Source organism: Dermacentor albipictus, chromosome 2, assembly GCF_038994185.2.
Source record: "Dermacentor albipictus isolate Rhodes 1998 colony chromosome 2, USDA_Dalb.pri_finalv2, whole genome shotgun sequence".
Lineage (NCBI taxonomy): Eukaryota > Metazoa > Arthropoda > Arachnida > Ixodida > Ixodidae > Dermacentor > Dermacentor albipictus.
This window is the reverse complement of record NC_091822.1, coordinates 17,498,875-17,515,732: the sequence shown is the minus strand read 5'-3', so window position 1 is coordinate 17,515,732 and position 16,858 is coordinate 17,498,875. Positions and strand designations below refer to the sequence as shown.

Sequence of the window (16,858 nt, the reverse complement as noted above, 5' to 3'; positions counted from 1 at the left end):
GTATGAAATCAAGGGCTTGACAACAGCTCATCAGGTTAGGAATTACTGTATTTACTAGCATAATGATCGCACTCGCGTAATGATCACACCCCTGAATTCTGTCATCAAAATTCTATTTTTTTTTCTTTCTCGTGTAATGATCGCACCCTGAATTTGGCGCAGCGATATGTCGTGTGCCAAGTCTAGCTAATGATGATTGCGCTTACCATCTGTCGAATGCTATGCGAACAATTCTTGAAGACATACCAAGCGGTCTGCACGCACCCAACATTCTTAAGCAGATGCTCCATTCCATTTCTTTCATCACTTTCCGCACTTCCAGGAAAAAAAATGCTACAACCAAACTTGCCTTGGCTTTATTATTTGTAGGCTTCATAATGGTTTTGGTCAACAACAACATAAAGGGCGCCTTTCGATTCTTCTCGTCTGCACTCGTAGGCACGTAACAAATCACAAGCAGCAACGACAGTGGCCATGTTTACACTGATAAATTAGAAGTGTACCCTATTCATACGCCGACGCTTGAAATGCAGCACCCTTAGCGGAAATGTGCCGTATTAGGATAGCAGTGAAGACAAATGCTGCAGTTTCCACAGCATGCCTGCTATGTGTTTCTATGTCACTGGCACTTAAGCGCGCCCATCTCTGCTTCTGTCCCCTCAAAGTGGACATGGCTTCGTTGTCGCAAACTTGCCGATATTAACAATACTCTTACACACGACCTGTTTAATGCAGAACCAGATAAATCTGGTTGATAGGCGTGGTTGTTGAAGAGCGGTCTCGCGGCAGCTTGGCTAATGTCGTCCTTTTCTTTCTTTCATCTGGTTGTCTGCGCGGCAGGCATGGTTCATGACAGCTTGTGACATTTCCCCGCTGGCAGACGAAGCCCGCCGGGCGAGTCAGTCATCTCGTGGGTTGTAACGCCTCAGACGCGCGACGTGTGTCACTTCAGCCTTGGCCAAACGTTGTCCACTGCTCGTGAGACGCGGAATGCAGTAGTTTACTTCGCTGAGGCGCTCCAGAATAACGTAAGGGCCGACGTAGTGGGCGAGAAACTTCTGACACAAGCCACGCTTCCACAACGGCGTCCAGAGGCACACAAGGTCACCAGGATCGAAGTACACGTGGCGGTGACGACCGTCATAGTGTATCTTGGACCGGTCCTGCGATGCTAGGGTGCGTAGCCTAGCGAGGCGTCGCGCTTCTTCTGCTCAACATAGGATCTCATCAATTGATTCGTTGTCATGAGCAAAGTAGGGAAACATGGTGTCGAGGGTGTAGCACGGTGGACGAGCATACAGAAGGAAAAATGGTGAGTAACCAGTGGTCTCGTGTCTCACGGTATTGAAGGCAAGGTAATGAAAGGCAAGACACTGTCCCAATTCTTGTGTGCTGAATCGACGTACATGGACAGCATGTTGGCAAGCGTTCTGTTTGTGCACTCGACCAGACCATTTGTTTGCGGATGGTAGGGAGTAGAATGGCGGAAGCTACATGAACACAGACGAAGGGTTTCTTCAACCACATCCGCGGTAAACTGTCGCCCACAATCGCTGATTACTATGTGAGGAGGTCCATGTCGGGAGTATAACGTTAGCCAGCAAGAAGATAGAAACTTCTGTAGATGTGGCCGATGGCAATGCGGCGGTCTCACAATAGCGGGTAAAGTGATCTACGCAAACGATAACCCAACAATTACCCTTGGAGGATCGCGAGAAAGGGCCCAGAAGATCTATACCAACTTGCTCAAAGGGGACGCTAGAAGGGGGAACTGGTTGAAGCAGGCCATGTGGTGCTTGTGGCGGACGCTTGTAGCGCTGGCATTGAGAGCAGCTGGCGACGTACCGTTCGATATCTTTCCGCATCTTAGGCCAGTAAAAACGTTCTTGAGCCCGGTAGAGTGCACGTGTAGAACCAAGATAACATAACCGTAAGTTGGGTCATCGTGCATGGCGTGTAATACTTGGTGGCGAAGGTTCTTGGGGACAACTAAAAGGTAGCGTGCACCGGTGGTCGAGTAGCTCTTCTTATACAGCGCGCCACCATCACGCAGGCGAAAGCGACTGCCTGCAGGTGACTCCTGTGCTGCCGCGAAGAGCGGTTGTAAGTTCTCGTCCTTGTGCTGCTCGGATATGACGGTACCCATATCCGGAGATTCCGTGGACACAAAAGCAATGTATTCATCAAAATTGTCCGCATCACATTCAGTTGTTTGAAGTGGCATCCGAGAGAGACAATCAGCGTCAGCATGCCGCCGGCCACTTTTGTAGCAAATAACGAAATCGTATTCCTGTAGACGGAGGGCCCAGCGCGCTAGTCGTCCTGAGGGATCCCGCAGATTCACAAGCCAGCATAGCGAATGATGATCTGTTATCACAGTGAAGGGGTGCCCATAGAGATACGAACGAAACCGTTGCACGACGAAGATGACTGCCAGACACTCTTGTTCGGTGACTGTGTAGTTGCACTCGGAGCGGCTCAAGGACCGGCTAGCGTAAGAGATCACGTGCTCACTGTCGCCAACACGCTGAACTAGCACAGCACCGATGCCTACGCTGCTGGCATCAGTGTGAATCTCAGTTGGCGATGACGGATCAAAGTGGCGAAGAATTGGTTGGGATGTCAACAGGAACTTGAGCTGGCGAAATGATGAGTCGCAATCTGCAGTCCACTCAAAGGGAATGCCTTTTTGGAGAAGGCGTGTAAGGAGATGGGCCACGTCAACAAACCGGGGAATGAATCGGCGAAAATAGGAGCACAAGCCCAAGAAACTTCTTAACTGCTTGACAGAGTTGGGTACTCTAAATGCTTCTACGGCCGCAGTCTTTTGTGGATTTGGTCGGATGCCTTCTTTAGCGACCAGATGGCCTAGCACAAGAGTTTGTCGTTCCCCTAAACGGCATTTTTTAAAATTGAGCACAAGACCCGCTTTCTCCAAGCAGTTCAAGACCAAATCCAAAAGTTTGTTGTGCTCACTAAATGTTCGCCCGAAGATCACAACGTCGTCTAAGTAGCACATGCAAACTTCCCATTTTAAGCCGCGTAATATCGTGTCCATGGACCTTTCAAACGTTGCGGGCGTGTTACACAACCCGAAAGGCATCACGTTGGATGCCTTCTTTAGCGACCAGATGGCCTAGCACAAGAGTTTGTCGTTCCCCAAAACGGCATTTTTTTAAATTGAGCACAAGACCCGCTTTCTCCAAGCAGTTCAAGACCAAATCCAAACGTTTGTTGTGCTCACTAAACGTTCGCCTAAAGATCACAACGTCGTCTGAGTAGCACATGCAAACTTGCCATTTTGAGCCGCGTAATATCGTGTCCATGGACCTTTCGAATGTTGCGGGCGCGTTACACAACCCGAAAGGCATCATGTTAAACTCGAATAGTCTGTCAGGTGTTACAAATGCTGTCTTTTCTCTGTCGTCCTTGTGTATAGGAATTTGCCAGTAACCTGACCGTAAATTGATTGAGAAAAAGTAAGATGCCGCAAAGAGACAGTCGATGGTGTCGTCAATTTGTGGGAGCGGATATACATCTTTCTTAGTAATGGCGTTTAGGCGACGGTAATCAACACAGAACCGCCACGTACCGTCTTTCTTCTTCACCAATATCACGGGGGCTACCCAAGGACTAGATGATTCATGAATGACGCCTTTGCATAGCATTTCTTGGACCTGATCGCTGATTATCTTGCATTCTGACGGGGATACACGATAGGGTTTTTGTCGGATTGGCTGGGCGGCTCCTGTGTTTGTTGTGGTGACAAGTTCTGGACGCAGGAATTGATGGCGGGCCATCGTGCTGCGCAAAGTCGAATACCGAGGTATGTTTCGTAAGCAGGGCCATCAAAACTCGACGCTCGTGATCGCTGAGTGACTTATCAATCATGGAAAGTATCTTTGAGCTCCCGGGGCTCAAGACACTGGTTGCTCCTCCATCGGGGAGCTCTGTAAGTACTGCCGCCGATACGGGCGAGTCTTCCTGAAACGTGGCAATCTTTAGGCCTTGAGGTAGCACTGCCACTTCAGTGGAACAGTTTAGCGCCCACAGCCCCGGGCATCCGTTGGTCACTGAGACCACGCAGTGTGGGACTAACACGTTTTTCTTGAGGCAGTTCCGATGTACAGGTTCCACTGCAGCATCGAACGAGACAGGAGTAGGAGATGAACAGGCGACGACAACACGCATCGCGGATAAGGCGGGCACAACTGTATCCTCAGACACGCACAACACACTCTCCGGGCAAGCTTCACCTTCAAAGAGCACAGGTGAAACACTGGTGTCGACACTGAGTTCTCCCGTCCGGCAGTCAACATTCGCACCACACAATTGCAAAAAGTCAATCCCCAGAATCACGTCATGCGAGGAGCGAGGAAGAACAGTAAACTATGCATTAAAAACTTTCCCACCCAAAGACACATCCACGTTACACACACCAACCGGGTATAATGATTCACCACTGACTCCACAGAAACTTGTGCACTGGTCCCAACGAAACATAACCTTGCGTCCCAGAGGGCCTTTAAACCCCACACTCATGACCGTGACAGTTGCTCCCGTGTCGACTAAAGCCATTGTAGAGACCCTATCAATCAGTACATGAACCTTATTCTTTAGCATGAAAATAGTTGGAGGCAGTTGAGTCGGCAGCTCACATTTTCCAGCGACCTCACCTCCATCGGCCGCGCTGGCTAGTTTCCCGGCGGGGGTGACGTGAAACGGCGCCGAGGCGATGGTGACGTGAATCGCGGCCGAGGGGATGGTGATCGGGAGGCTCGGAAGGCTGGTGGTGGCGTCGGAGTACGGTCGGAGGCAGGGGAGCGGTAGCGGTTCCGGGTTCTTTCTTCGCCAAAGTAGGTCTCCTGGGCGGTGCGTCGGTCCTCTCGAAAGTGGCTTCCTGAAGTGGAGTCTCTTGGCCACTGAGTGCGCAGTGTACGACCGCTAGGCCACATAGTCGGCGCTGACGATCCGTAGTTTGATGCTCGGCGTCGTCTACAGTACCTAGCTATATGGCCAGGCATGCCACAGCAGTAACACACTGGCGAAGGACGAACTTCAGAATGCGGGTTGAATTATTCTGCCGAAGACATCGGTGGAGGGTAACGAGGCTCTTCCCCTTGAAAGTCGTAGGTAGTGGCGAGTCTTCGTGGAGGAAAGTTGCGTGGGCGTGGATCAAAACGTTGACAGGGCGAATTATTGCGTGGTGGTTCCGTCGTAATGTAATGTGGTTCGTCTCTGGAGCCGTTAAGATCCGCGACGTTCACCGAGTGGTTCCAAGTAGCCGAAGGGGGTTCCCAAAAAGTGTCTCGGAAAACGGAGGAGCTGCAACGTGGCGCCGCATAACGTGCCTGTTCGTCATGTCGCTGAAGCTCCTCACGGACTATCTGGCGGATGGCGGACGAAAGGTCTGGGAGCGGAGGACTTGTGTCAACACTTGCTACAGTCGTTACATTGGCCAGCTGTTCAAACTTTGGTGCAATTCGGCGAGTCTTCAGCGCCTCGAACGTACGGCAGTGCCGTATTAGTTCTGATACAGTGTGCAAGTTCTCTTTACCAATGAGGAAGTTGTACACGTCTTCCGCCATTCCTTTTACCACGTGCCCCACTTTATCTTCCTCTGTTATTTGAGGGTTGACGGTTCGGCACAGCTTCAAAATTTCTTCGATATAGGTAGTGCAAGTCTCGCCGGGTACCTGAGCTCTCAGGGCTAATGTGAGTTTCGCACTTTTCCTCTTTGCTTCCAAGTCACCGAAACGCTTTTTGATCTCCTTAACGAAGCGTGTCCATGTAGTTAGCATGTCTGCGTGGTTGTCATACTATACCAACGCCGTGCCGGCCAAGAAGAAAACAACGTTGCTAAGCTGACTGGCAGCCTTCCGGTTATCGTATTGGCTTACCCTTTTGTAATGGGTTAGCCACTCATCCACATCTTCCTCTGCCTTCGCCGAGAACGTGCGTGGCTCTCGGTAGTGCTGGATAGGGACTGGGCTCGCCGAGGCACTGCTGGTGAGGGTATTTTGCTCTGTGGCCATGATTGAGCGCGACGGTGAAAGTCCGGCGAGGCGACGGCTTTGGCGTAGCTCTTGTGCTGGTGGCTCCGTTGTAGGTCGTGGGAGTTACCCCGCACAGCTCCACCAAATGTTACACACGAGGTGTTTAATGCAGAACCAGATGAATCTGGTTGATAGGCGCGGTTCTTGAAGAGCGGTCTCGCGACAGCTTGGCTAACGTCGTCCTCTTCTTTCTTTCATCTGGTTGTTTGCGCGGCAGGCGTGGTTCATGACAGCTTGTGACAATATTATTCATTACTGGTACAGAAGAAACTGTTTCAATGCGCTAAATGTACTCACGAGAAGAAATATAATCGCATTCGACGCATTCGCTCCGCCGGCCGCCATTTTTTTTTTGGTGTCCTATCTAGTACACTCTAGTGTCTCGCACTGACAGCAGCAGCCGCCTTCTTGTCATCCCGAAGCAAATGCGGGATGAAAAAAGAAAATGTTTCTTTTCGTGGGAAATTTAACCCGCATAATGATTGCACCCCCGAATTTGCGTCAATTTTTTTTTACAAAAAAGTGCGATCATTACGCGAGTAAATATGGTAACTTGGCACAAGAAAGACACTGACCACAGTCTAAGTTTAAATTTTACTGTTTGTTACTTTTCTTGTGCTTTTGTAATGACATGTAAAATAAGAATTCAACCTTCCAAGATCATAAACATGGTAAGTAGAGGTAACTATAGCACATGCAAAGCTGAAACAAGCCTGGACATTGTGCCTACACTGCAGCTACAGCAGCGCTTCCCAAGGTGGCTAGTAGCTGTAAGTGGAGGGAGCATTAGCTGGGCTACCAGCTGGCTTATAAAGGTCTAGGTCTAAAGTAAAGCTTTACAGCGTACAAAAGACAGGTACTAGCTGTGACCTTAACTAGATGAAGCTAGAAGGTAGACATCTACTAACCAGCTGCATGATTCCTGGGCAGTGAGGTCATTGCGGTAATGGGCCTCAAGTCGTCGCAGATTACTTGCCGTTAATATGTTCATTTGAGTGGCTTGTCAGTAATCAGTCTCGAGACCACACGTGTGGGTTAGATTGATGGCTGTTGAAGCGGCATGACGTTTGTTGCCGTCTACTCAACACAATTCGTGTGCCTATCAGTGGCTAATCGACCCAATCTTCACACATTATTTTTTTAATTCACATTTTACCAAATATGCGCTACTGCTGTTGTCATTCCATCTGACCACGTTGCGTTATCATTTTGAATAGCCCTGTCAACTCGAACGAACCTCGTACCGGTAGAGGCGACCATGGCCGACATGGCACCATTCTGCGAGTTACAGCGTTCGGGCGCTGTGTGTGCAATCCCGCACGAGGCCAAAGTCAGGGAGCACTAGCAGTGGCAAGATCTAATACTGTCTCAGCTGGGGCGGCGCACTCGGTGCTCCTTTTGCATCGAAAAAAAAGTTAAACACCCGTCTGGGCGAGAGGCTCCGCGATCTGTGGCACTGCGTGGGTCTTAACACTGAATATTTGATAAAAGTCGCAGTTTTGCCCGAAAGATGAAGCATCGATAGAAAATTAGTCGACAGCTATACGAAGTAAGTATAGTAGCTTTATTGGAAGTATTAACTTGTAAACATTCGTTTACTAAATAAATTAACAAGCATGGCGTTATGCATGTGCAGGCAAACAAACACATTTCACTCGATGAGCGTGCGCACTCGGCTAACCAAACGCTCGCGTCAGGAAGAGCGGCACCAGCAGCAAGTTGGTTTACTTCCATGCTGCCTCTTGCTTCAACGCAATCGAAGTGGCGAGAACACAGCACATACAAAACTAGGAGTGCCTAGCGAACCTAGCCTCTATTTATCACAGATCGCTTTCGAGATAGAGCCCGTGCAGCCGTGCCATGTGCATTAGCCGCCGGAGTAGAATGCCCTCCCCCCTCCTTTCCTCCACAGGTCAGCAGATGACACAGGTAGTCCCAGGTTGTATCCATGGGAAGGCATCAGTTCCTCGCTCCACAGCAGCACAAATGAAGGACTCTAATTTTGAACACCACGTCACATGGGCACCCTGCACTACCCACCTTTTTCCACAACGAGTGTGCCACCCATGAGCAGGCCATCTCCAGTGGTCAGGTCACCTCCCACTTTCTCAGATTTGGCCTGCATGCAACAGCAGCGCATGCCTGAAGAGCTTGCCACTTTCACAACTCGCCAAATACTGTCACAATTATAGCCATACACCTAAAGCCTTTTTGTAATTACAAAGGGCATGCTAATGAGAGAAACCACTCACAAAGACAAGTGCTAGCTACCATAGCTGTGTTCACAAAAAGGCCAGAGGCCCTACTTTGAAAATGTCCTATCTATACTCGGCCCATCTTATCAACTGTCGTGACAAATACCAGTCAAAATCAAATAAAAAAGGGGAACACTATTACATGATTAGGAAAAGTTAATACAGCAAAATTTGGACCAATAGCCTAAATGGCTAGCGAACGGTCCAATACAAAAATAATTAGCAATCTTGTAGAAACTGTTACTGGTCATAAATACAGATATTTGCTATACATAGATACTAATTAGCAAGCAGGTATATTTTTACATGAACAACCACATAATAATCTACATCAATGACAAAACACACATGCAAGAAAAGAATATATATAATAAACGAACTAAAGGTAGAACACAAAATGAAAAGTACATCAGCAAAAGGTCAAGACAATACTTGGTTATAGAGGAAGTAGTGCTTACATATTATGTCGAAATTTGTTGCAAGTTTTATTTCAAGAGGTAAGTCATTCCACATTTTAGCACCAGAAAATTCTATTAGCCTTTCACCGTACACACTGAAGCTTACAGGGAGATCAAGACCTCAGCCACTATCATCAACTATATCCCATGCAATCATAATATCCTCACAGGTGTATACAATACGAGTATAACAGCTCATTCTCCTGTCTTCACATTCATACCTAAAGATGGAAACGTAACCAGGAATGAATTACATCCACGTAAAGGTAGAATAAATTAGCCGCTGCTTCACAATAAAATTAAGAAAATAAATTTCTTTGATATACTCAGTGCAGACAACAATGCTGAATGCGACAAACTTGTGAAAACCCTCTCCAGTGTCATTTCTGAATGCACTACAAGCAATCACCGGAGGTACGAGCAGCCGTTATGTCCATGGATGACAAAGGCTATATTAAGCGGCATTAAAGAAAAAGACACTCACTATCAGAAGTGAAAAAAGCGAAAACAAAATAAGTATTATTTACAGCAGTTTCGTAGCTTCCACAATTCTGTCATTGCAATCATTCATAACAGGAAAAAAAGGGTTCAATGCGCAACTGATCAGTAAGGCTCAGGGTAATTCTAAAAGGATGTGGGATATTATTAGCAATGTCATTAGTACACCTGTGAAAAGACACACTGCTCCTAGCTGTATTGACACCAAAAAAGTTGATTAGTTTAATGCATACTTCACTAATGTTGGGCCAGTTCTAGCTGACTGTATACCTCATCAGTCATGTGATGTTAATTATCCATTAGTATGCAGCACATTTAGCCTTAAACCGATGGAAGATACTACAGTACAATATGTATTAACCAATAGAATGCTAACAAGGTGGCTCGTCATGATGGCATTACTGTTAAAGCTTTAAAAGATAATGTTGACCTTCCCTGTCCTGTTCTTACAACCATATTCAATCATAATATAGAACATGGTACTACATACTCTGAAACTCTAAAGATTGCTAAAGTATCTCCTATATATAAAAGCGGTGAAAATAATGACTGAAAGCAATTCGACCAATTTCGATACTGAGTGTTATTAATAGCGTGTTTGAGAAGGTTATTCCTACTGAATTAAAAGAGTACCTGAGCGCCGACGGCATTTTAAATGAATCTCAGCATGGCTTCAGAACTGGTCGCTCTTCATCATCAGCAGTACTAGAGTTATCGCAACGTATAAACAAATCACTCCATAATAATGAATTAGCCTTTGTAATATTTCTAGACCTCAAGAAGGCTTTAGACAGTTATTCATTCCATACTACTAAAGAAACCTGAATGCTACAGTTTCAGTGCCAGTACTTTCAACTTATTTTCTAGTTACTTAACCAAGTCTGTTAAAATTATTAACTTGACATCTTTGTATTCTTCTGTTAAAACTGGTGTGCCTGAGGGATCTGTCCTAGCACCCATTTTTATTTCTTTATACGTTAACACTTTCCTTCAGCTCTCATATCTGTCAAAACTGTCATGTATGCAGATGTACGCACTAGTGTTTACAGGCCAATCCCTTCATGAAGTAATGCAAATGGCTAATACAGAATTAATCAGCGTTTCATCATGGTTTGGAGCAAATAAAATTACCCTCAACAAAGCAAGAACTCACTACATGCTTTTTCATTCTAGGCATAGTCGTGTTAACAGTGCATCTCTGCCAAATGTCTTGATGATGGCAGGTGAACACAACTATAATTATATTAAGTCAAGCTAAAGTGATAGATTAGTCCTCGAGAATCTTTAAAGCACCAGTATTATCACAAACAGAGCCTTAATTATTGAGGTAAATGCAGGACATGATTAGAGACCCCCCAGAGGCATTGAAGTACTTGCTCGATGACGAAAGCACTCCTCAGTTGTTAAATTATGTTGCTAGTACTTAACCACTCGTTGCACAAAACATCCTTGTATTGTATTATAAGATGAAATAAAATGCTACTTGTCCAGTTCTATTTCACGTTTAGAAAAAGGAACTCATTGAAATAACCCCGACAACTACACAGACGGTCGAAAGGTTTCGTTCTCGCTCGACTCCACGCTGCCCACGCTTTCGCATTTCAACAGTTATCACGTAGTGCTGCACTGGTTTTGCTGGCTTGCAAAACTTGCACAAACTGCAAATATCAGAGAATTCAACTTCCATGTGATGTTACAGGATGCCCGAACGGTCTACACCACTTCACGAGCAGCTGCAGCGGGAGACCATTTGTGGCACACCCTTGAGGTTAAGAGAAGGAAGGAGAAAAAAGAAAAGAAAAATGCCAATAGCTAACCGGAAGTCACGTGATTAAACACCCACATGACGTTTGAAGGCACGGGTGCTTTAAAATAGGCCTTTCAATTAAAGGAATGCGCAGAACGGATAGCCCTTAGAGCGGAGAGGCAACACAGGTGGCGCGAGGGCAGCCGTTAATGTAGATGCAGTGAGTTATATTAGTGCTGTGTTCACATGGCGCCATGACTGTACCTGAATAACTTCCTCAGTGCGATGGCAAAATAAAGAGTAGGAAAGGTCTGCCTGGAGCAAGTTCATTGCAGTGCGTCCATCTCTATAGCTTTGACAGAAAACAAGGATTTTTATTTCAGCTTATAATGAGAAAATGAATTTACAATGGCACATATATTGCTTCTGTGCCTTTATTTTATCGATTGCGTTGTGAACTGTTCTGACGCCTTACTTATTCGTTTAACAAAAGCTCATTGTATATCATGGAATTAGCGCACAAACTGTCTATGGTGATGTTGTTGCGAGCTTGCCAATTAAGAGCATGCAGAGGTCTCTCAAGGAAGTTTGAGAGGAATCTGCAGTTAACTTTCTAGAACTGTATAGAACATACCAGTGGCTAGGATTACAAAATTAACACAGAATAGCTTTTGACCAGAAAGCAATGACTCGACATATTAGAAGTCAGTGTAATCGTCATGGCAAGGGTCAAGCCAAGGGCTGCATGAACACGAGACTGACCAACGTCTCAAATGCAAAGAAGTTTACCTGCCAACAAAGCGATCGCATCGGACACTCGGAAGGAAGGGTTCGGGAAAGATTAACCAGATAAGAGACAGGCTGGAGCTCAACTTTAGCACATTCAACACAGATGCGCTCTCAGGGCAAAGGTCGAGTCCCCTTTGGTGGTCCCCTTTTTAGGCGTTCATCCTTTTATGCGCACTCCTCCACACATTAGGTGCGGAAATTCTGCCGATGAATTCAGTCAATTGAAACCACGTCACTGACACGGCTAGTCGTGCGTGCAGACCATCGTTCACCTTAGCAGACGAACATTGTGAGCAAGATGAGAATGCGCGGAAATATATATATATATATATATAGTTGACGATGTCGCATATTTTTTTTTATAAATGAACCTTTCTATTTTTAATATGCTTCACCACATAACAAAATGTACTTTAGTGAAGTTAACTTTATGCAGTGATGCTTTTGGTGAAGGACTGCTCATGCTTCTGAGTCTAGTGAACATCCCGTTAGGACATTCTTATTCACGCGGTCAACCATGTTAATAAAGCGACAAAGTTCTTCTGATGTCTAAAACCGAATTATGCACATTGTATACCTGTAACGATTAAATGATTATTAAATATGTCAAACAAAGTTATATTTAAGTTGTGACAGTAGGAGGCTGTTTTCATGTATTTCTAATGTGCAGACAAGCACTGATTGTGACTGGGATGCCGCTATACCTTTGCCAAAAGAAAAAAAACTCCAATTAGACAGGGGAAAAAGTTGTGTAGCCAGAATGCACATCAATATCATAGAAATGTTCTCAGCCAGACTTCAAGATAAATGCCGAGTATGTCAATGTTTACATAAAGCAAGCAGAACAATGGCATTTGACTTTTGCAGTGAGCACTAATATAATTATCTGGTCTGCACTTTTTAGATGCTATGTGCAACAAGAAAAATTCTATTCATCTAGAAACATGAGTTGAAGTAGTTTGAATGTTGTTCTGCATAACCAGGCAATTCTAGCACGAAAATACTTATATAATAAGATATTTAGAAGCAGCAGGATCATAATGCTACTTGAAGGTGAATTATTCATTTGTATCATCATATATCAGTAAGAATGTGTAGGCGTGAAAGTGTGAAAATCAAGGACTGCATAAACATAGGCATGGTTCACATGAACTGGTTTAAAATACGGAAAACCGCATAAACTTTATCGCTTCATTAACATGAAAAACCGCGCGAATAAGAATGTGCTAACAAGATGTTCACTGGGCTCGGTATCATGAGCACGCTTTGCACCAGCAGCACTACTGCACGAAAGGAAACATCTGTCTGTACACTACAAACATTTGTATCTACGGCTTGGGCATACGCACACACGAAAAAGGGCTAACATAGTGACGATAAAGTCAAATAGTACACACACAGCCAACAATACGTGCTCGATTAATCACAAAATGACGTTCAATGATGTCGACTGCAACCGAAGCTTCTAATATGCGTCCACCGAGCTGCCGCGATATTTTGACGTAAGATTGTCGTCACACCTGGTAGTTTCATTTTTTTTCCCTTCCCGCTCCACCTCCTTTCTCGACCTCAAGTGTGTGCCAAAAACCGTCTTCCAGCTGCAGTGGCGAAACCGCCACTCAGTCCTGGCTCGGTGCTGCCGTCTGTCGGGCGCCACTTCACTGACTGACAGCAGCAAAGGGGGGTGATGGTGTATGACTCGTCACCACTCCCCCCAGTTGAGTGGCAGGAGATTTGAATTGCGATAAAGGTATTCGTACCCTTCAGATGCAATTTTCTCGTAGACTAAGTATTTTCTTGGCATGAAACAAGTATTTTGACGTTTCTGGAATGGTATTTAAACAGTCCACGTCAACTTAGTATTTGCCCTTAGTGTCCCTTTCAATATTTGGGCGTTAGACTAGACAATCGTTTGCAGTGGAAGCCGCACATTGATAACGTATGTGCGAAACTAGCATCAGCGTGCTATGGGCTCTTAAAGTCAAAGGCATCTTTCGATATTGCGGCACTGAAAATAGTTTACTTTTCTATTTTTCATTGCCATATCACATACAGTTGCGAATCATGGTCTTCCGCTTTTAAAACATATTAGGATCAAATTGTACGCTTAGAATCGAGAGTGGTGCGGATAATGACGTTTTTCGAACCATTCGAATCCAGCAGTCCTTTATTTTGCAGGTGGAAAGCACTTCCTTTTATCTTATCCCCCAAAATGAAAGTCGCTATTTTAGCGAATAATATATTATGTCGCAATCACTCACTGTCATTTAGTATGTTTGTGATTCCTACACGAAATAATAGATACGCTACTAACATAAATTTAAATTTACCAGTTACCCGAAGCACACACGGTCAAAGACTAATTCAGTATCATGGTAGAAAAATATGGAATGCCTTACCAATAGAAGTGAAGAGCATCAGTAACTTTGCGATCGCACTCTCTCCAAGTTCCGTGTTCCGTTTTTGACAGGTAAGTGGGCACGATCTCGTGCTATTTCAGCTAAACAGTACTACCATTTAGTAAGTACTTTTTCCAAGCTCCGGCCACTACGGTTTAACGAGGTTTCACTGTAGAGCGTAATTCGATATAATCCTGCTAAATAATTCGATGTCATAAAAGCACATACCATTTATAAAATCACTTCATTGATGAAACTAGCTTAGCTTCGCATGAAATAGTCCTGCATTTTCTTCTGCTTGGGCGAGTTCGCTGCCTACGACACATGCACTTCCCCACATTGTCTAAGGAGTCGGAGCAGCTGAGGCCGCAACCTTCTGCATTTGCATAGAAGCACCGAACTGGCACGAGCGCACCAATCACTTCGGAGGATGTGGGCAAAGGACCGTCACTGCTTTGCTCATTGTGCCCACTTTCACTGGTGCTCGGTACGATGCCGGCAATGTAGCTTTCGTTTTCGGGCTCTCCCATGGTCGCGATGCCATCATTTGCACTTACAAACTCGTCCACTGCTCATTCGTCAACAGCTTCCGGAAATTCTGACAGCTCGCTCCAAACTTCGGCAACACCGGTAATGCCTTCGTCGCATTCATCAGAATTTACAGTCATCACCGAGCACGCGGAAGCCGGCACGGCTGAAGCAATATCGGATGAACCACTCATACACGGCCGCGCATACGCGTTGGGCGCCACGGGTACCGGTTCGCGAGTTTGGCCACCCTAATCTCCCCCTTATTCTTCAAGATCGTGCTGAGAGTGCTCCTCAGAATCTTGTACGCTGCGGGGACATCCGACTTCCCACCGCGATCGACCCGATTTATGAGTTCAAGCTTCACCACGAAACGCGAATTCTGCTGCTTCATCACGGCAACACTGCATGAGAAGGCCCACAAGGTGCAAATACAATGAACCAGAAAAAGAGCGAGACATCTCGCACCTTCGCCATCTTGCACGACGAGGGCACAAGAGCCCCTGATTGGCTGTCTGAGCAAGCACTGCGGACGGGCCAGGATAATTTTTTTGCAGGGGGAGTGTCGGCGGCTCGTCTGAGGCAACGTGGTCACGAGAGGGAGAGCGGTTGGATGGAGCCGCGCCGCTGGGTTTACCCGCGAGAAAAAGCCAACTTCTGGGGGCACTTTTTCGCCACTTGACGTTCGATATATCAGGAGTCGCTGCTATTTTTGTTCCATATAAGCATATTTCTTGCTATATATACTCATTGTAACTATAACGTGTCCAGAAATTGTTCGATATACATAATAATTAGATTTAAACGGCTTCGATATAGTCAGGTTCGACTCTATTATCTTGATTACTAGGCAGGAGATCTTGTGGTTCGCATAGCAATAAACGACAGCACAGATAGTCTCTCAAAGAGAGTACTACTGGGATGGTGCACCGGGGAAAAAGTAATGATATGCGCAGCCCGCTTTTGTAAACAGAGTAACAGTGTAGGCAAGTTGCATATGTTTGGCTCTACGATTTGCAGCAATAACTAAGGTGGCAGTGAAATAGGCTAAAATACAAAGATTGTAGCAAAGTCAATTCAAAGAATTGTCGTGCATGTATGAGAGTATAACAGCTGAAGGACGACATTTTAGAAACGGCATGGATTTGATCTTTTTAATGAAGATTGCTATAAAACATAATTCCCAGATATTTAATGCTGTGAGTGGGTTCAATTGTTCGATTGTTTAGTGATATATTAACTGAAGCGTAATTAAGGTTTTTCATTTGTGAATAGAAGATAATGTATTTAGTCTTCTCAGCATTTAGTAATACATAGTTGATTGCCACGAAACCACCTTGAAACTGCTGGCAGTTCGTCAAACACAGTGTGTTGCAGAGATTCAAGTGTACTTCCTGTAAATATTAGCGCAGTATCATCTGCATACATTAAAGCATTGAACGACTGCAATACTTGCGGGAAATCGTTAACATATAAAGAGAACAAAATGGGACCTAACCCTAGCGGCACACTACATGCGACATTTCTTGATGCGGATAGAAACTAATTCAATTCGTACCTTTCGCTTTCACAATTTAAATGAGTAAAAAAAGGTCGTGAAAGCCACTAGCAATACCATAGCACTTTAGTTTTTCTAATAGTGGCAAGTGACAGATGGTATCAAATGCCTTCTTTATATCGATTAAAATTCCGATAACAATCACTTGGTGTTTAAAAGCAGAGTCAATGGTTTAGGATAGAGTCAGGACAGCAGTAGATGTGGACCTTCCTGGGACAAAACCATGCTGCTCAAGGTAACAATGAATGACGATGACAAGAATAAAGCACAAAATGAATGGCTACAAAATATGACCACAGGTTTGATTCTTCACAAGAATTAGCAACATATTCTGTGGTCTTCAAATAAATGGTTGGCCAAGGAGTTGTGGTAGCACAAGTTCCCAGTCCAGGTAAGGCAAGGCTGCATGGCACTGGACAGACAGGAACGTTTGAATATATTGGAAGCTACAGTAAAACCCCATTATAATGAAGTTAAAGGGGGAGCAAAAATTAAATTGTCAGAGCTATTGGTTTGTTATTCATTATCATATCAAATGTGTGTACATATAATGCCAGAAATATTTAAAGG

General features: G+C 45.1%; 1 protein-coding gene across 1 annotated transcript in view; it reads right to left on the bottom strand.

The window, feature by feature from the left end:
• LOC139055893 (prostamide/prostaglandin F synthase-like) overlaps positions 1-16,858 on the bottom strand; it is a 52,796-nt gene that overhangs the window by 12,829 nt on the left and 23,109 nt on the right. Inside the window, exon 5 of the mRNA XM_070533497.1 lies at positions 8,097-8,175. Coding sequence (XP_070389598.1) covers positions 8,097-8,175 — 79 coding nt within the window. The remainder of the gene's footprint in view (positions 1-8,096; positions 8,176-16,858) is intronic.